Source organism: Lissotriton helveticus, chromosome 1_1 (assembly GCF_964261635.1).
Source record: "Lissotriton helveticus chromosome 1_1, aLisHel1.1, whole genome shotgun sequence".
NCBI lineage: Eukaryota > Metazoa > Chordata > Amphibia > Caudata > Salamandridae > Lissotriton > Lissotriton helveticus.
Genome location: NC_136057.1, coordinates 1,633,236,709 through 1,633,258,184, shown reverse-complemented (window position 1 = coordinate 1,633,258,184; position 21,476 = coordinate 1,633,236,709). Strand labels below are relative to the sequence as shown.

General features: G+C 46.2%; 1 protein-coding gene across 4 annotated transcripts in view; it reads left to right on the top strand.

Annotated features, from left to right (window-relative positions):
- LOC144829437 (uridylate-specific endoribonuclease-like) overlaps positions 1-21,476 on the top strand; it is a 270,796-nt gene that overhangs the window by 109,954 nt on the left and 139,366 nt on the right. For 3 of the 4 annotated variants that reach the window (XM_078688602.1, XM_078688610.1, XM_078688582.1), the window contains exons 5-6: positions 2,398-2,457; positions 7,014-7,172. In XM_078688602.1, the coding sequence (XP_078544728.1) occupies positions 2,398-2,457; positions 7,014-7,172 (219 nt within the window). The remainder of the gene's footprint in view (positions 1-2,397; positions 2,458-7,013; positions 7,173-21,476) is intronic. The other variant, XM_078688592.1, reaches the window with a different exon arrangement.

Sequence of the window (21,476 nt, the reverse complement as noted above, 5' to 3'; positions counted from 1 at the left end):
GTGAGGGTCAGGGCGGGGCCTGTGGTCTGAGGGATGAGGGTCTGAGTCCAGTGAGGGTCAGGGTGGGGCTTGGCCTGGGGTCTGAGGGATGAGAGGTGTGAGTCCAGTCAGGGTCAGGGTGGGGCTAGGCCTGGAGTCTGAGAGATGAGGGTCTGAGTCCAGTGAGGGTCAGGGTGGGGCCTGAGGGATGAGGGTCTGAGTCCAGTGAGGGTCAGGGCGGGGCTTGGGGTCTGGCTGAGGGATGAGGGCTCTGAGTCCAGTGAGGGTCAGGGTGGGGCTAGGCCGGGGGTTTTGCTGAGGGATGAGAGGTCTGAGTCCAGTGAGGGTCAGGGCGGGGCCTGGGGTCTGAGGGATGAGAGGTCTGAGTCCAGTGAGGGTCAGGGTGGGGCTAGGCCGGGGGTCTGGCTGAGGGATGAGAGGTCTGAGTCCAGTGAGGGTCAGGGCGGGGCTTGGGGTCCGAGTCCAGTGAGGGTCAGGGCGGGGGTCGGGGTCTGGCTGAGAGATGAGGGTCCGAGTCCAGTGCGGGTCAGGGCGGGGCTTGGGGTCTGGATGAGGGGTCTGAGTCCAGTGAGGGTCAGGGCGCGGCCTGGGGTCTGAGGGATGAGAGGTCTGAGTCAAGTGAGGGTCAGGGTGGGGCTAGGCCTGGGGTCTGAGGGATGAGAGGTGTGAGTCCAGTGAGGGTCAGGGCCGGGCTTGGGGTCTGAGGGATGAGGGTCTGAGTCCAGTGAGGGTCAGGGCGGGGCCTGGGGTCTGAGGGATGAGGGTCTGAGTCCAGTGAGGGTCAGTGCGGGGCCTGGGGTCTGACGGATGAGGGTCTGAGTCCAGTGAGGGTCAGGGTGGGGCTTGGCCTGGGGTCTGAGGGATGAGAGGTGTGAGTCCAGTCAGGGTCAGGGTGGGGCTAGGCCTGGGGTCTGAGGGATGAGAGATCTGAGTCCAGTGAGGGTCAGGGCGGGGCCTGTGGTCTGAGGGATGAGGGTCTGAGTCCAGTGAGGGTCAGGGTGGGGCTTGGCCTGGGGTCTGAGGGATGAGAGGTGTGAGTCCAGTCAGGGTCAGGGTGGGGCTAGGCCTGGAGTCTGAGAGATGAGGGTCTGAGTCCAGTGAGGGTCAGGGTGGGGCCTGAGGGATGAGGGTCTGAGTCCAGTGAGGGTCAGGGCGGGGCTTGGGGTCTGGCTGAGGGATGAGGGCTCTGAGTCCAGTGAGGGTCAGGGTGGGGCTAGGCCGGGGGTTTTGCTGAGGGATGAGAGGTCTGAGTCCAGTGAGGGTCAGGGCGGGGCCTGGGGTCTGAGGGATGAGAGGTCTGAGTCCAGTGAGGGTCAGGGTGGGGCTAGGCCGGGGGTCTGGCTGAGGGATGAGAGGTCTGAGTCCAGTGAGGGTCAGGGCGGGGCTTGGGGTCCGAGTCCAGTGAGGGTCAGGGCGGGGGTCGGGGTCTGGCTGAGAGATGAGGGTCCGAGTCCAGTGCGGGTCAGGGCGGGGCTTGGGGTCTGGATGAGGGGTCTGAGTCCAGTGAGGGTCAGGGCGGGGCTTGGGGTCTGGATGAGGGGTCTGAGTCCAGTAAGGGTCAGGGCGGGGGTCGGGGTCTGGCTGAGAGATGAGGGTCTGAGTCCAGTGAGGGTCAGGGCGGGGCTTGGGGTCTGGCTGATGGATAAGGGGTCTGAGTCTAGTCAGGGTGGGGCTAGGCCTGGGGTCTGAGGGATGAGAGGTCTGAGTCCAGTGAGGGTCAGGGTGGGGCTAGGCCGGGGATCTGGCTGAGGGATGAGAGGTCTGAGTCCAGTGAGGGTCAGGGCGGGGCTTGGGGTTCGAGTCCAGTGAGGGTCAGGGCGGGGGGCGGGGTCTGGCTGAGAGATGAGGGTCCGAGTCCAGTGAGGGTCAGGGCGGGGCGTGGGGTCAGGCTGATGGATGAGGGGTCTGAGTCCAGTGAGGGTCAGGGCGCGGCTTGGGGTCCGGAGTGTGGGGGGCCCCTTCCATGTACATTGCAGGGGGGCCCCCTCAAGTATCGTTACGCCACTGCATACTTTCCTGCAATATTCAAAGCCCATGGGCGCTTTCACTTTCCAAGAAGCCCGGGACAAGGTTGGTTGCTTCTTTGAAATGAAACAGGTCTCGCATTTACAAGAGTTTGAGCTATTGGCATTGTAAATGACAAAGTATTTTATTTTCGCGTTAATTGTCAAAACAGATAAATAAAAGTCAATGTCATTTACAATGCCAATTGCTTAAACTCTCGCAAATGCGAGACCTATGCTTTGCAAATTTGTTGTTATTACTGAAAAAAAGAAAGGTTTACTGAATTCCTTGTCCCTCGGTGATTTAGAATGCGGTAAAAGTTTAAACAAACCTTGTTGCATAAAAGCCACATATCATTCACTTCAGATTGTGACATTCTCTTTTCTGATACAGATATAGAACCTTCTTCAGAGAGCAGCCATGATCACTATTCGAAGCCGTCGGGTGTCGCAGGTAAGGAAATTAAACTGACATTAATTCAAGCGCTTCAGAACCAAAAAGCTCATGTATTAGCCTAAATCAGAACGTTTAAAATGCGTCACTCACAGGCTTTCTCCTCAGCCTGGAAACACGTTTTAAAATAATGTCAAATTATTGTTTTAAAAATCACTAGCTCATGAAGCAGCCCGACTCCAAGCCTGACTGGGCTACGCTGTATAATGCCTTCATTTTACCAAATTTCTTTCATAGCCAAAAGAACATTTTGCTACATTTGTTGTTCTAAGCATTCTCCTAGTACTTTCCCGCTTTTTGCATTTCGTTAAACAGGTGGAAATAATCTTTTAAATGTATTGTTTATTCCAAAAGTCTAATTACATTTTAAACGTGTATGTTTTTATTAAGTGTGACGTTGCAGAAGAGATAGCTGTAATGCCCATGTGTGTCCACTGGACAGCAATTAGTCAGGAAATAGCATAGATGCCAATTTTAAGTATAAGGCAATATCTACGCCCCATTGATTCGTGCTTGTGCCCTTAATATCTCAGACACAAGTCTTCCATTTCACTACAAATACAGCAGACATATGTGCACATCTATATTTCTTTATGTTTTGTACATATAGAAACACATTTCACTTTTCATTTGTCTTTCGTCTGTCCCAAGTCTCTCACTTCTTATTACCTTTTTATTATCCTCCTTATGATTTGATGTAAATCTATATTCGTTATAAAATCCTCATCACACATTTTCAGCTTTCTTTCAATATTATCATCCAGTGGCTGAAGAATCAAAAGCTAAGGAATTATCCGTGTTCCTTCTCTTCTAATATGCATGGATATAAAGAGAATAAACATGTTGCAGGCTCATGTTAGTCATTTATTTTTGTAAGGTTTTATGTAAAATGCCTGCTGGAGTGAAACCACTGCAGAGCACCTGGAAAGAAGTTAAGCCACTTGGAAGGGAGTGGTGCAGTGAAATCACTGCAGAGCACTCGGAAGGAAGTGGAAAACACTGCAGAGCACCTGAAAGGGAGTAGTGCAGTGAAACCACTGCATAGCACCGAGTAGTATAGTGAAACCACTGCAGAGCACCTGAAAGAGAGTGGTGACGTGAAACCACTGCAGAGCACCTGGAAGGGAGTGGTGCTGTGAAACCACTGCAGAGCACCTGGAAGGGAGTGGTGCTGTGAAACCACTGCAGAGCACCTGAAAGAGAGTGGTGCAGTGAAACCGCTGAAGAGCAAATGGAAAGGGGTGGGCCAGTGAAACCACTGCAGACCACTTAGAAGAGAGTGGTGCAGTGAAACCACTGCAGAGCAACTGAAATGGAGTGGTGCAGTGAGACCACTAAAGAACACCTGCAAAGAAGCGGTATAGTGAAACTACTGCAGAAGACCTGGAAGGGAATGGTGCAGTAAAACCACTGTCGAGCACTCGGAAGGAAGCGACAAGAACCCTACATATTGCCTATAAAATTATGGCAAACAGCACCACTTCAGCGAGTAGGTGTTTGTGGATGTCAAAGCACTGAAGGTGGGAGCCACATATGGAATTAGAATGTACAGAAGAACAGTGGGAACTGACCACAGAAGCAAAAGAAGGGCAGAGAATAAAAGCAAAGTCAAATGACTGTCAGGAACTCTGGGAGCATCTTATAACCTCCTTTTCAGCGTGACTCCAGACACTGTGAACCTTCACCTTAGACATTGCAATCCGAGGTCCAATGTAGTCTATTGGTTGTCCCCCTCTAGCGGCCACAGTTTGACGTCTCTCTCTACTCAAGGAAGATGGTCACCACTTCTCAAGAAAATTGGGCTCTCCCCCTCCCCTCCGGAGAAAAGATGTGACCAAGGATGTCTAATTGTTCTGATGTGCTCTAGGGTAGTCCACTTGATAGATGACAGTAGTGAGCACTAACCGATTCTTTGTAGTAGTTGCATCTGTAGAAGTATTTCAAATAATTGGAACAGAAGGGGATATTGAGAATGAAGACAAGACCCACAAAAAAAGTATTTCCAGATTGGATAATTTTTATGTTGGTAATGGTAAGGCCCCATTCATGAGGACCACATATATTCCCATGCTGTTTACTTGTAAAGCTTCAAGTTACCATACAATAGTAATTAAAAGTCAGACCTATTGGCATTGCCAATGTGTGTTTGGTCAATTCTACCAGATCATTATGCAAGCACACATTGCTAAGAAAGCTTCAACTTTTCATACATATATACTCCCTGGAACTGGTTTTAGGAGAGGAGTGCAATTTGTATCTCTGTTCAGTGGTGGCAGTGCACTGCTGGCAGGTCTTTCTGACCAGACACTTCTTCTACTCAGAGGTAGTGGTTAATTTGATAAAAAAATAAGTGCCAGGGCTCTTTTCAGGGGGCAGCTTGCACCAGCCCATTAGTCCTATCCCTATAACAGGACTACCTACTAACCATGAAATGCTACAAGTGGGTAGAGGATGTAGGGGCATATTATCAAGGACCGGTGTTAAAATTATCGCTGTTTTATCGGCAGGAAACTGCTGATAAAACTGCGATAATTTTAACACCAGTCCTTGATAATATGCCCCGTAGCGTTATAGCCAGAGCTGCTTACTTTGGAACTGCGGAAGGAGGTTCGAGTTTCAGCATAGCCTCAACATCCTGTCATTCTGGGCTAATAACTTAATTTCCATGTGCCTACTAAAAATGATTGGTGCTCATGAAAAACTCTCCAATTCCTTTGAGTCGAGTTTGCGCTATAAGCGCCGGTGTTGACGATTAAGTGCCGGTGCCGAGCATCGGAAACCACCGGCTCAAATTAAGCACTGCTCAGAGGCATTCAGCATTTAAGTAGCCAGGCCCATCAGGGTTCTTAGTGTATTCAAACATATGACGCCTCACTCAAACCCCTACCTTTGACGTCCTTAGATGGATACAGCTCTTTCAGTTAGCCTACCTCACTTATAAGGCATTGATGTTTTAGCACCCATCTTATCTGGCAGCCATATTTCAAGTTTGCCCAATGACTGCTGGCTGCCCTTAGTAAGTTTCTTCTCCAGTGAATATCCCACTTGTTTAAAAAGTTGCAGATTGATAATCAAGTGTTTTTTTCTACTCTGTGGCTCTCAAATTCCCTTTCCCCTTCCTAACATTTGTTCCAAAACATCTTTTGTTCACAAAAGAGTAAAAAACATAACTCTTTTAAAATTAAGTATTTTTATGATTATATTTTTGTAGGGTATGTTTTTTCTTTAAGTTGTGAAGCAATTACAGGTTTTTTAAATCTCATTTTCATGTTCTTTCTGTCGAATGCACTGAAAGATTTTGGCCACGGGAGCGCTTTGTAAAAAAATAAATAATAAAAACAGCAAACACTGCAGAGACTTCAGTAGAAACAAAGAACATCAACATCCATTGTCAAATACATTCTTCTCTCATGAAGTCTAGAATCAAAGTCACTGGTTAAATACGGTGTAATGAGTGATATGCTTTTACCACAATCCCCATCACGGAAAGGAGGCTTAAGTTCGGTCTATTTGTTTAAAAAGTTGGGGTGGAGGGAGCATCTTTCCATTATGGTAATGCCAGCCTTTTCGTTTTGTCGGGGCTTTTTTTCTGATGGTTTTGCAAACGTTTTGTGCTCAGACAGCATTCAATGCCATAGTAAACACTGGCACTGAATGAAGTACATTGTCTGAGGAGGCTCTTTGTAAAAGGGCAGAATGTCATCACTCGCTGTGAAGTTAGCCAAGTGCTGTAGTGGGTTGACCTATGCCCCATGCTGAATGCAGCAGAGGGTGGAAGGAAATGAGAAGGACAGAGTGCCAGACCAATGGATGTAGAGAGTTGCTGAAAGCCTCATTAGTAATTACGTGACCCATTTAATTTTAGTAAAATCAAAGGGGCAGATTTATGTTGGATTTGCGCCACGTTTACGCCGCCGTTGCGTCACGGAAACGTGGCGCATCCCTGCGACCTATTTACAACGTGACGCATCTAGGCAGATGCGTCACGTTGTAAAGCCCTGCGCCACATGAAACCTGCGTCAGGTTTCATGTGGGCGTTCTGTCGCAGGGTGGGCGTTCCCTCGTAGGAAAGCCCCGTAAAACTGACGCAGTGAAATCTACAAGATTTCACTGAGTCACCCCGTAAAACTGACGCAGTGAAATCTACAAGATTTCCCTGAGTCAGTTTTATGACGCTGCTGGGTCAAATCCTTACTCCTGCTTGAAGCAGGCGTAAGAAGTGACGCACCAAGTTATGTATGGGTGGCCTCTGTACATTGCAGGAGTTGCGTCGCACTTGCAATGTTACTCCAGCAATGCGCCGCCCGTACACCATAAGATGCGTCACGCATCTGCCCTTCCTTGCACCATTTACAATGCGGCGCATCTGTTCTGGCGCATCCCTGCTGATTTGCAGAGATGCGCCAGAACTCATAAATCTGCCCCAAAAGCTCTTTGTTACGTCAGCTGTAACTGGTTAACACTGCTAACTCTATGACAAGTATCAATTATTCTGTGCTTGGTTGATTTTGATTACAAACTACAAAACTTGTTTCCCTTATTTCGCAACACCACAGAGAAGAAGTCGTCTTGTAAAGGAAGGTGTGACGAAGCCTACAACAAAAAGGACTCATGCCACTGCAACAGAAAATGCAGCAAGTTCAACAACTGCTGTGATGACTACAGCAACCTATGCAAGAAAACAGACAAGACCAGTACTCATGGCCAGAGTGAAGGTAAAAATAAGTGATATGAATGGATTGGGGCTTATGAGTCATGTGGTTGAGTATCCAGCGGACTTTGATCAGTAAACATTTCTAAGTGCTGTCACTGCCATGAGAACCGATCCGAATTCAGGTTGATTTACCAATTGTTGTTTCTAAAACTTCCAAGGAATTTGCTGAATGAAAAAACAGCTATACAAATTATGTTTTAGTAATTAAGAGCCCTTGAACAGAGAGTATCGACCCTGTCTACCATTCACAGATCAATATATGCTGACCACAATAAGTGCTCAGGTAGCATCACAAAATAATGCTGGTGATGGCGCACCTTACTTGTTCTAATCTTGTATGTATAAAGTGGAGGGAAAATGTGTGGGGAGGAAAGTCCATGCTGTTCGATTTTTTTCTGGCCCTTACTGTGGTTTTCCACAAGTGTACCTGAAAATGTTTAAGGTCACTTAAGAGGCTCCACCTTTTTAGAAAGGTTGTAACACAGAGCAGGTGTCTATGGTAAGCAGGGAGTGCAACTAAATGCACCCCCACACTCAGTTGAGGATGGCTGCTGTATGAATTTCCAATGGATAGATTATTGGTTATTAGGGACAGCTGATTCTAGTGTAGCATCATCTGGGCGAAGAAGTAATGCCTGAAGGAGGTAGCATACTGGTTGTCCCTAGTGAAAACTGTTGACCTCTCCATAAATAAAGTCGTAGAAATGGAAGTGGTCCTGGGTTCTTACTATTCCATGTCGGTGTAGATTCTGTGTTTCGAGCCTTAGCCCATTTGACGTGCGTTGCGTGGCCGGGAGGCTTGTCAAAAGAATCCAATGTAGAACATGATCAATGTTGAAAACAATTATGATTTTATCTTGGCCTTCCTGAGTGAGTGAAACTGGTTTTGTTCATAATAAACCGACCAGTTGCCAATAGCCCATCACTGCCCTTCTAGAAAACTTGGATAGTATGTATGTTTGTATGTATGCTTCGTTGAAACCTAGCCACGAGGCAGCACAGTACTAATCGAAAGAGGGTGGAGAGCCCGGTATGCTTGATATCACTCATAGAGAATGGTTCAAATTGTGAGACAATCTGGGGTTCCTCCTAACATGGCTTCCATTTAGTGCTCCCAAATCAAGAGAAGTACTGACCCCATTAAAAAGCTACTTGTTATTTGTCTGAACTTAGAAGAAGATTCAATGTGCCGGCACAAAGGCTCTCGGGAGCGAGAAGACACTGCCAATAGATGTGCCCCTTCAAGCCCCCCCTCTCCCCTCTCTCTCAGTACCGCCTCTTTGCGGGAGAATTAGTCAGCTTATTTTCAGATAAAATTGGATAGATATCATATTTTTTATCTCACATGACACAGGTTTTAAAGTAATGTTTCATTGGCTAAGGCCAGTCACTGTTTAGGCCAATCTAGAACTGAAGGTTTCAGAGATGACTTTAGTCACTCATCGTAAGTCCTAGTTCACCTGTCCATCGTGGGATGTGGTTGCTCCATTTGATGCCCCATTATGGTGGAAACGCTTGCCAGCCTGTAAGCTTGACAATGACTTGCCGATTTTAAGACATGGTATGATGTAGGGACTTAGGGGCATATTACCAACAACTAGCGATAATTATCGCTATGTTGGCTTAGCGGCAATTTTTTTATTGCCGAGCTGCGGCGATTTTTATCGCTTAGGAACCTTGCTATTATCAAGGTTTATCTCCTAAGCGATAAAAATTGGCCGAAATGCATGAATATCGCTGAAAAGTCAGGGATATTCATGCATTACCAAGCTAATGCTCTTAGCCATGTTATCCACCTAGCATTGGATAACATGGCTAAGAACTGCTCAGGGGCAGGTGTTAGCTTTTGGAGATATTCGCGCTTAGCGCGAATATCTCCAAAAGTTGGTAATAGGAGATAGCGATGTTAGCGACTGTTTCCAGTCGCGAACATCTTGGCACGCCCACTTTGCATGTCATTAGTGATACATTTCACTGACATGCAAAGTGGGGCCCAAGATGGTCGCTATCTCCTACTAGCTGTTGCTAACTGGTGTTAGCGACAGCTAGGTAATAGGGAGATAATTTTATCTCCTCTTTCTTGTCTTTTAAAGCCAAAAAAGCGGAGATAAACCCCCTTGATACTTTGTTGCTAACCCAATACTAGCCCCATTGGTTAACTCTCTTCGAATTCGGAAAGAGTTTGGCATAGAACTCTGTGAAGGGCTCCATATTCAAAAAAGACTAATGAGCCAGACACCAACAACTGGATACCCAGCAGTGCCCATTTTTATAACATCAAGACCTCCAACCAAAGGACTCTTAGCATCTGTAATAGGTTGGTTGTGATCTCAGTTGATTATGGGGTCTTATCTGACTACTACTGGGACTGTGCTTCTGATTCATAGTCTCTTGGACTTAAACCCACTGAATGGCTAACTCTTGCACCCAAGCACATTGAGAAGGCCCGGAGGACATATCAAAGACATCTTCACACTTCTTACCATTCTGTCTGGTGCACTATTTTTACATGTTAAAGAAAACCTGTGAGAGACTTAAAAATGAATTGAGTGGAAGACACTGACCTGTGGCTGCTTCAACACCTGCAGCGTAACTGACGTGCAGCAGTTGCTATTCTCCAGTACAGGGCGTGGGGGTGGCTCCTGTACTTGTGCCCTTTACCGTTGCTATAGATTGCATGTATATTGCTTGTTGTTTTTGATCACCATTCGCCCTGATCTCTCTCTACCACCACTGTTACTGCTGTGAGATGCACCTGGTAGCTGTTTGATGTTGATCATGAAAAAAACCATGGTCCGAGTGAGTCGGCGGAGTGAGTGTAAGAGGTTTTTATTTTGCTGAATCACTGGTGGTGTCCATTTGTTCTTCTACATACACTCTCTCCTACCCTTTCAGCCTGCTGGGTCCTGCAAACACCTCCCCCTCTTTGGGCCATGCTCCGGGTTCCAGTCCCTGGGTAAAGGAGGCAGTTGGAAAGTCTTTCAAGCAAGTGGGACCAGTGGGAGCAGGCTTTGGGCTGGGCTTCATTTTGAACACCCTGATCGAAATACCGGTACGAAACTGATATAAGGACTTTCTGGAATAATTCTCTTGGAAAAAAGAAGCTTAGCTGACTAATATCATCTTAACTAGTAATCATAAGGCAAGATTGGCTAAGACAGGAGATTTTCATGAATTGAAGGGGTAAGGAGGTTCCAATCCCTTACTAGCCAGTTTTATGAGCTTGCGATCTTTCTGTTCTTCTGCCCTCAGCGAGGGGGAACACCCCTAACCCCCTTGTTTTAGTGGAAGGTAGCCGGGTTGTGCCACGGTATGAAGATAATTAAATGTTGCTTCTTTGAAGAAAATTCCAATAATTCACATAGGATTTGTTCGAAGTATTTATTTGTACTTCAGGAAATCTGGGATGGTGCAAAGAGTGAACAGCCAACACGTGTTTCACCCCTACATGGCCATCTGGCCTGGGGCTTCTTCAGGGCAGTAAACTACGAGTGGAGATGTTTGCGGCTGTCAGCGTCCTCAGAACTTCGATTGAGATCTCAATATCGCGGCGTATTGCCTGGTCTGTATCTCTCCGGTCCTGGATGGCGTGAAATCTGTACACGGGCAGGACGCCACGATAAGCGAAGAGACCTTGAACTTAGGGGATAACACGATTTTGGACCGAATAACCAGTCCCATGATCACTCCAACTGAAGTTATACACTTTTATTACCTGAGGTTTTATATGCCAAATTGATAAACTAGAGGCGTGCTGCCCCATTACATATGGTCGAAAAGCCAGGGCAACACGGCATTCTCAAATACTTTTTGACTATCTGGAAGAGTATATAGATCAGAAGGGGAACACCGACGAGGAGTGATCTTGATCTTGTTTTTGTGCAGCCTTGACGAAGCCGTAGGTGTCTTGAACCTAGGCGAAACGCGTTGGCGCAAGGAGTGGATTTTTGTGGAATAAAAAAATTTCTTTTGCAAACAACGTTACTTTGGAGTGGAATTTTGGACTCACAATTGGCGATTGTATTCAATTTCTGTGTGCTCCGAGATCTTGTGTCTTGTGTAATTTCAACATTGGTTGAAAATCAGGGGAGATGGGGTGTTTTCTCCCAAAAATCTTGGATGCACCAGTAACACAACTAGAGGATTAAGATTTAAATGTCGAATTTTATATGATCGCCTGCTACCCGTAACACCCGAATGTTTGGGCGTGAAACACGTGTTGGCTGTTTACTCTTTGCACCATCCCAGATTTCCTGAAGTACAAATAAATACTTGAAACAAATCCTATGTGAATTATTGGAATTTTCTTCAAAGAAGCAACATTTAATTATCTTCATAACCTGGCACAACCCGGCTACCTAAGACAGGAGATGTTGGCAGGGATGCATCCTCCAACTCCAGAGAAATGAGTTAAGTTTGAGCTGAGTGACTCAGGTACTGACCAATATGGCAGTTATAACAAAATATTGGCCTCCCTCCACCTTCAGCCAAACATAATTCTAATACTCATTTGCAATCTCAGTCTATTTTAGCTAAGCAACAGGCCACAATTTCAAATTGCTTGTCATAACTGCCGATTTTTCCAAACACAAAAGGTCTCACAAACACAAAGCCTACTGGCAACCTCAGGCTTCCCATCAACCGAGATCACTATTCCAACTGGGAAACAGCCTGACAAAAATTCCAACACCACATCGCCAGAAAATATAAAGGTGCATGACACCACTGCTATAGAATCCCCCGCAGAAGCTAGGAGAGGGGCTTGTAAAATCTCATATTGCCTAACATAAAAAGGCTTACACTAGCCCAGGATTTATGAAAGGGAGGGATGCAATGATAGGCCTCAAGAAAAGGCCATCTCTCTGCTGCAGAAAACAGACAGTTTTGCCTAGAAGTGAATCAAGCATTGGCAAAGCTAATAGGTGTCACCTGTGGGAAATCTATTGGTTTGTCAAAGTTGGTTAGATGTTACACAGCAGCGCAAGCTGATTTTTGGTTTTGTGAAGTGTATGTGTTTGAAAATCCCTGTGAACATGGTGTGTGTGTGAGTGCATAAGGGCTTTCCTTTTGAGGGTGTCAGTGTGAGTCAGTGGAATCTGGATAGGATAGTGTGCGTGACAAATTGTGTGTAAGAGAGAGAGATTGCTGGATGTCTGGCTTTGATTATGTGTGTTTGGCACTGCGTGTCTATGGGTGAAAGTATGTGAGGATTTATGCTTGAGTGTGAGTGGCAATGTTTGAGTTTTTCAGTGAGTGCCCACATGAATCTGAGAGACAAGTGCAGGACTCTATAGAAATGCTTCTAAAATACTCACTCAGTGGGCTGAATTCAGAAATAAAAAATATTTGAACACCAGGGTCATTGTTTTGTTACCACAGCTTTCAGTTCCTCGATTACTGCCACATTCAGCAAGGAAATGAAATGTGCGAGATAAGTGTCCCATTGTGATCCATGCCCACAACAATGGCCAAACCTAATATCGGTACCAAAGAAAAAAGGGCCAGCTAGCCGTAAACACTGGTGTTAACTACTCAAAGTCCGAAGGTCACAAAATTATTCGAACTGTTTTTCGGTGGGCTATTTTCAATACAGAAAATACCCCACCAATTCCAGGAACACAGTCACCCATGTGCTCGTCAGCACCAGCAGCACCCAGAAATCCCAAATAACTGAAGACGATTCAGTATGCCTCTGCCAGACTCATCCTGAACATTCCATTCTGCAATCACATCACCTGCCACCTGAGAGACCTTCAATGGTAACCGGTCAACAATTGAGTCACCTTCAAGCTTCTCACGCATGCCAACAAAGCCCTCCACAACACCAGTTGGGGATACCTCAACCACCGCTTCTCCTTCTACACTCCCACCAGACATCTCTGCTTCACCCAACTGGCCCTGGCCTTCATCCCTCGAATCCGCAAGACCTTGGCTGGAGGAAGGTCCTTATCCTACTTCGCGGCGAAGACCTGGAACTCCCTGCCTCTGTACCTCAGGCAGTCACCATCGCTGCCTTAATTCAGGAAGGACCTCAAGACCTGGCTCTTCGACTGGACCACGGACCCAGCCCCCACACCCAGTCCCTTGAGACCCTCACAGGTAAGTAGTTGCGCTTTATAAGACACTAATTGATTGATCGATCGAAGAAGGCACCCTGGCAATGAAGGCTTGTTTAGCTGTGTGACCAGCTTTGTTTTTAACACACAGAAGACTCAATGAATGACACTTCGTCTGAGGCATTTAAAATGTCAGAATTAACTGACCCCGGATTGCAATCGTTTTACAACCAGTGCTTGGAGGGCAGCTAAATGTGTCTCTGTGTACTGTAACTGGTGCTCATGTGAATTGCTCCAGTACCATTGAATGCTGTTTGCGCTATATAAAAGTAGAACAAAAATGGGAAAGGCAAGATCGGGGGAGGAGGGGACTGGTGGGGGGAGAAGGCAATGAGTGTAATGGCGATGTTGCATTGTGGCAGGGGGTTTCTTTTAATGAATGAAAATAGTGTGTTGTTGGTCGTTGTCTTTTAAATTTTTTAGCATACATGTTTTCAACACACAGGCCACTAAGTTCTCTGCTCTCTGGGAGCAGACTACACTTGCTCGATGTCCCTCAGGGCTCCCCTCCCTCTTTTCACTGTAGTAACCTTTGCCCAGTGGTCAGAAGGCAGCTGAATGTGTCCATGTGTAAAGTAACTGGTGCTCATGTAACGTGCTTCAATACCTTCGGGTGTTGTTTGCGCTTTATAGTGGATAAAAAGAAAAGAAACAACAAATTTGAAAAGCATGGTCAGGGGGAGGAGAGGATCTGTGAAGAGCGGGGAAAGGTACGGGCTGAAGGTGGTGGTGAGAGGAACAGGCACCTAGCAACAAAGGCGATCTGGCTCGGTGTTAATGAGTTGGATGTACTGTAAGATGTTGCATAGATTAAAAAATAAATACCTCTGTAGGCATGTGGGTGAGGAAAGCGGTGACAAGGTGGGAAGAGAGAGATGGCCTGCGTGTTTTTGGCCGATGTCTTTTAACATTTTTGCATGCATGTTTCAACAGGCCGCTAAGTTCTCTGCTCTCTGGGAGCAGATTATGCTTGCTCAATGTCCCTCAGGTATCCCCTCCTTCCTTGCCTTGTAGTAACCGTTGCCCAGTGGTTGGAGGGCAGCGGAATGTGTCCGTGTGTAAAGTAAGTGTTGCTCTTGTAAAGCAATTCAATACCTTTGTGCGGTGTTTGTACTTCATAGTGCATAAAACAAAAAGAAATAAACAAGTCTGGCCTCTGATGCTCTCAAGTGGGTCCCTGCTTCAGCACAGGGGGGACTGGTGAGTGCACATTGCAATCTAAACATGCCCCGCCTCTAATGCCCTCGGGTGGATCCGTGCTTCGGCCCGGGATGAACTGGTGAGTGCTGGTTGCAATCTAAACAAGCGCCAGGCTCTGATGCTTGAGTGGGTCTCTACTGAATGTGTCCACATGTAATGTAACTGGTCCTCATGTTGAGCATGTTAAGTGCTTCAATACCTTCAGGTCGAGATCACGCCGTCTAAGACAGCCAAAAAACCAAGCGAAAGAGCGTGGGATCAAGAGATCTCCATTGAGACCAGCACAGTGTGCTGAGCCCGCGGCACTAGGATGCTGAAATACTTAAAACAAGCTCCACCAAATCGGATGAAAAAAGTGCTTGGGCCACGGGAGACTGATAAAAGAATCACATGAGGAACACACAGGAAATAGTATGCTACAGCCAAAAGAAATAGACGAAAAGTAAGTGGCAAGCACAACAACCAATGAAAAGCAAGGGAGGGATCTAAGCTCCTTTTTAAGATTTATGGTAAATACAATAGTTTTCACAAGCACAGTGAAGGCAAAACCTAAAACAAGCATTTGCAATGCTATAGGGCTAGCATTTACACAAGTTTAAGCTATTGGCATTGTAAATTACTTGCCTTTTATTTATGTTTTAAAAACATAAATAAAGTGGCATTGTAAATTACAATGCCAATAGCTCAAACTTGTGTAAACGCGACACCTATTGCATTGCAATGCTTGTTTTAACTTGTTCAGATTGCCCCTAAACCCTGCCCGTCATGCGAAGGAGGGAGGGTGCCAATAGAGGAGGCGAGAGCAGACTGGCTGAGGGGAGGGAGTGGGTAGCAAAGAAGCCAAAGATGCTCCTGCTTCAGTGCGGTGTACCGGAAGCGGGCACCTCGCTTATTATGAAAGTAAAAAAAAAAAAATAAATAAGAGAGCGCAGTGTCCCTGAAGCAGGCGCCGGGCTCAATATTAATGTTTAAAAAACAAATACATGTAAACTGAACGCGGTTTTCCTAAAGCGGGCACCTTGCTCAGCATGCAAATACAACAAAAAGCAGCCGCCATTGTCTCCATAAGTGCCCATAAACAAACTAGTGCTCACCCACTAGATAAAGCCGACCGTGTAACAAGCCAAGTAAAAGGACCAGTTGTTATGGGCGGTCACAAATGGAGACAAGACGGTATTAAGGAGGGACTAACAAGCCTCATAATCAATCGGAAGGCAGTATTTACAAAAGACAATGACACAAAGCCAATGACAAATATGGGCGGAAACTAGGCAGGGCTGCTAGCGCATACCCTAATACAGCTTGCCTCGCAGAGCGAGCAGTGCATGCGCGCTGACGCTAGACTAAACTTAAAAAGAGCTATCTGTATAATCCAGACTGGTCGAGTCATAGTGTTTTTTTCCTGCACTGTAGTACAGCTTGGCTAAAACACATTGACAAAGCCAATAGCTCTTGCATGGACGCGAGCTATTGGCTTTTCAAATGCTTGTTTGTGAAGCGGTCCATCTATGTCAACAGTGCATGCAACTTAAAACACTACATACTAAATACTACAATGATTCCAAGGGCGTGGTAGGACAGACCTTGTAGAACCGCAAGTTATTTAAATTCTCACAACCAGAGGATCTAAAATGTAGTAAAGTAACAAAGATGTCTGCTTTAGCTCGGATTATTATTTTTGCAATAATGCTTACTAAAGTGATTTGCTCTTTTTCCTTGAACTGCAATTTACTTGGAAAATCTGAATAAACTTAAATAAAACTGTCTGTTTTGCAAGCACATCCCAATGCTCCCAGGAAATCTCCCATCTTTGGTCCGTTAGGAAAACAATTACAACATTAGTATTATGTGACTAACAGTGAGGTCATCATCAGGAGCCTGCTGGGCTCATACACTGAAAGGAGATAGATGGGTGAATTGTTAACTCTTTGGAGACCATAAGAACAAAATGTCTTTGTGTTTGACTGGTATCGCCCTTGGATGCTCCCCAAACATGCTTACGTTTTTTTCAGATTCGTTTAAATGCTTGCACTGCAAGGCTTGGCCTACGAATTAGTCCTGCCAGAGTTCCCACCTCTGGCATTTTTCACAGAGTAACTTACTCGTTCGCATTAGCAGTGCATATAACCAGAATTGCGCCAGTGCTTAATTTGTAAAATATAAGTGCCAGGGCCCTCATCAAGCGTCTGCCACAGCTCTCACTACCCGTTGCTCCTATCAGCTCTGCCAACAACAGTAGCAACACAACTTCTAACCATCACTCCTACAAGTGTGACAATCCAGTCTCTTCCAGGCTCCAAAGCTATAAGAATAGCTTGGACAGCAGGTATTAGTCACCTGGAATGAATAACTGTTGTTGTTCTCATCTCTTAATTAGGCTAACAGTGCCACCATGGGGCAGACAGACATAAGCACCGGAAACCACTGGCACAAATTAAGCACTGGAATTGCCATTCGTTGATGAAACACCTAGGACTACATTAAATGTCTAAAAGCAATCGCAAAGAGACTACGCTGCAATAAAAGCACATCAAATGAAGCAAACAACCGAATAAACCTCAGAAAATCGGACTCCTGAAGCAGCAAAAACAGCAGGAAACCCCCTTAGGGCTGCAACATAGCTAAATTATCACAAATGAAACACCCAGTCCTATCGGCTCTCTAAGAAGCACAATAGACAGGTAGGACTAGACTAAAACGAAAAGCTACTGAGGGATCACCACTGAGTACAATTAACTCATATAGAATCAATTCACCACTGACTTACAAAAGTATTCATATCACACTTCTGAGATATCCTTTAACAGTTACAGAACACCAAAGGAATCACCTCAGAGAACGTTATTCCCCCAAAGAAGCACCTAAAATGATACCACAGACCTGAATAATCAAATCAGAATACACAACACTCTTGAACTATATACTCAAATATGGCCACAAACCTACAAGTCGTTCACCTCAAAGATGAGTCATATACTACTGCTAGATCCCCAAAATCCCTCTCAGAGAAAATAAACGTGAGGTACAAGCTTAGAAAACACTTACCATTAAATCACCCCATCTTAAAACAATTAAAGGTTGAACAACAACCTCTGATATCACAACTGATAAGCAATTATACAAGACAGAACATGTAACAAACACTCTCAGAGGCTTTCACAAGCATAATGACAATCTAAATAACTTCACATGCCTCAGAGGCATCTAAGAGTACATCAGCATACTTGAAGAGGCATCTCCAAGGAAGTTGCAGACCTACCTATGAATCTCACTCATTACAGGCTATACATCCACAGAAATACTTCAGATAACATTACAATCCTGAAGTGCTATCTCAAATGAGAAGATGCATCTACCTCAGTACCTCCAGTAGACATCAAAACCATGAAACACCTAAGAGAACTTAACACACCTGAAGAAACAGTTGGGATGACATCACAAACTTAAAGAAGCACTTCATACACCTCACACACCTAAAGACGTATCACCCACTTGTAGGACCACACTAGGTTAAAAAAACACACCCACACAACAATTAAAAATCCCATCTGAGGCAAAGAAATTAAAAAGCATACCATGAAACTCAACATGGCACTGTCTGGGTCTACATTAGACTAGCACTGTTGCCCAAAGCCAGTTCTCCCAGCTATCACCTTTCCATTTCGTTTGGAGAAAATGACTTTAAATGAAAGTTTTGTCTCTGCAAGGGGACAATAATACAAGCACAAGTAATATCTGAACCCAAAACACCAGAAAACCCGCTCCTGAAGCAAACTTGAAGCCGGAAGAGTGCTGCTATAGCAAAGAAAGATTAAAAGGGAAAATACAAAGAAAGAAACCAATAATTGCCATCTCTCACCAGGCTTTTCTCAGCTGGACTTGCGCATTCTTTTGCAAAGTAAGTGGAACTGAGTCTCGAAGCTGAATTATGTGATTCAGCATTCCCACATCAGAGAGTCGGATGTTTGTGAAATCTTAAGGCCCCACCAGACTGCTCTTTCCCTAAATCACAAGACCCAGCTCTGCTCAACCTGCAGCTGCAAAAATATGAGGCAAGAGTGAAAACTGCAAGGAAGAGGGAAAATACAAGGAAGGCTGGAGGCGGAGGGGGTGTGATGAAACCCCGTAACAACTCCCAGCTCCACCCCACACCCACAACTCACCCCTCGTTGGCTCTCATTCGATTAGTAGCGAGAGCCTGTGAAACTTAAAGTGAACAAGGTGAGCTTGGGAGGGAGGGGGAGAGTGGGGAGCAGACCACAAACCACGGAATTGTGTGTAAAAGGCCGCTTTATTGAAATAGGTGTATGTCACATAAATCGTCCCTGGCAATTGCCTTACAACACTAAACACCTCACTAATACAACCACCAACCTGACTCCTGACCCCGCCCCTGCCCGTAAGATTTCCTTGAACCCGCCCCCACCCAGACATACAATATTACAAGACAAAACAAAGCATTTCATTAATCTATAACCCCTTTAATTCTACACTTGACTTAACCAACCTCCCCTGCCTGCCTCTTTACAACTGTAAATCACCCAACATGTTTAAACGAACTAAAAAATAACCTGCCTATCCTTTCCCTGTCGATAACCCAAACTTAAACAATGACCACAAAACCTCTGCCAACCCTGCCAAACTTCCAATAACCCCGCACTGCACCTGTTCCAAGCGACAATACAGACCCAAAAATCCCTGCGCACCTGTCCCAACAAAAGCCACCGAACAAAAAAGAGGAAAGACAAATCCTACATCCCGCCAAAAGAGAAAATTAGGGAGGGAGGGCAAAAAATAATCTACGCCAAACACTCCCAGCGACCATGTCACCAAACCTAAAATGGTGGCTGGGAGCAGAAGCCCAAATCATTTATAATTGGGCTCTGTTTGGGCTACAAATAAAAGTAGCCCAAAACAAAATGTTGGGCCTGAAGCCCACCCCTCCCAAACTGCCCGGGGGGGAGAGACCTCCCTATGGTCAGCTACCCCCCAAACCCCCCTTGGGAGGGAGGCGGAGGGGTGGGAGCAGACCACAAACCAAGGAATTGTGTGTAAGAGGCTGCCCTATTGAAACAGGTGAACATCACATAAAATGTCCCTGACAACTGCCTTACAAAACTAAAAACCTCACTAATACAACCACCAGCCTCACCCCTGACTGTGCCCCGCCCCTAGGATTTGCTTGAACCCACCCAGACATTATAACATTACAAGACAATATAAAGCATTGCATTAAACTATAACCCCTTTAATTCAACACTTCACTTAACCAACCTCCCCTGCCTGCCTCTTTACAACTATAAATCAACCAACATGTCTAACCGAACATAAAAATAACCTGCCTACCCTTTCTCTGTCGATAACCCAAACTAACAATGACCACAAAACCTCTTCCAATAACCCCCTCCATCCAGAAAGTGGGGAAGAAAATCTACCCCACCTTTCTGCCCCCCCAAATAGACAGTCAACCTACTCTTCATGCGGAATGCTTTTGGACGTTCAAGCACCTCAACAAAACCTCCCTAATTTCCAGTAAATACAGATCCATGCTGATCCTTGATAGATGCACCCCATCATCTCTAAAAAATTCCACTGAATCTGAATCAAAATAAATTTCCTTGTGACTGACTCTCCCAAAGCCAACGCTTCTATAAAACCTGGACATTTCAGTATTTACCTTCCGCCGAGCCTTGTCAATAGCCTTAGGGTTCACAGCACCCCTCCACCAACTCCGTCCACTACACATGGCATCCTGACCACTGCTCTTTCAGAAGTGACAAATCCTTTTTCATTGCCCTCATCAAGACAACGCCCTTGTTCCGGCACAAGTCATTCTCACCTAAATGGATCAACAGAACATACGGATACCTTCCCCTCACCATCCACCTGTTCAAACAAGGTATTAATTCCTTCCAGAGCATCCCCCCGTTCCCCCTACATACAATTTTAGACAAACGGTCATTAAAACCCAAATGTGCAGCAAAATATCTCCGGCACGCCTGGACATAAGCCCATTTGATAAACGAGTGGCCCACTATTCAGATGGTAAATTCTTCTGCTTGGGGGCCGAACACTGAACCTGAAATGAGAAAAAATAGAATGAGATTCACAAAAAGGGGGATGATGTCTGTGCCTGCCCTGCATCCCGTCTAACATAACGCTGAAAAAATTGCGATGACCTTTGCCCCAGCCGCATTATGTCATCCTGAGTCCAACCCCTGTTGCTTGCTTCAGTTGCTGCTCCAGAAAGAATGCGTCCCATAATGAGCCCCATCCAAACAAATGCTGTGTAAGGCCTTCCTCAACACCATGAGCAACTGATGTTCCGTCACCCTCTGCCCATTTTCGTGTGTAAACACCGCCTCCTCCCCAGAACCTCCTGACAGAGATCGCCATCGACGGGCCCATTGTAGCGGGCACTTCGCAGTTGGCACTGCCGCTTCCAACTTGACCCCCTTCCTCACCCCATCTGGTCCATTTTAGATCTAGCCAACCAAACATGTATACCTGACTCCCATGGAATCACATCCTGCCACCGAAACCCCCACCCTTGTTGCCCAAAAGTTCAGAGAGTCGAAACGCCCCCAAAAAACACCCACTCCTCCCTTCCACCCTCCCTTCACCTTGGTGCCCGTGGGCTGCCCCTAGCCCTGCCGAGTCAGCTGCACCGCGAGGCTCCTTGCCCGGCAACAAAAACATTAGGACTGATATGCTAGGTCTCTCACCTCTGACCTCTGCACCCCTGCCCCGCATCCCCCACTAACTCACCCCCACGAGACCCCCCGAATATGACGGACCTGCCCTGAACTCTCTACCCGTCCCTTGTGGGGGAATCCCCCCTTCCTCCTCCTCGCTCCACTCCAGCATGGCAGCCACCATGGGAGAGGCAGGGCCTGACTCCCAATCCCCCCGCCACCTGCACCCCTACCCCGAGCCTCCCCCCTGCCCCCCCCTGTGAACCCCGCCAACCTGCTCCCATGCCGGCCCGC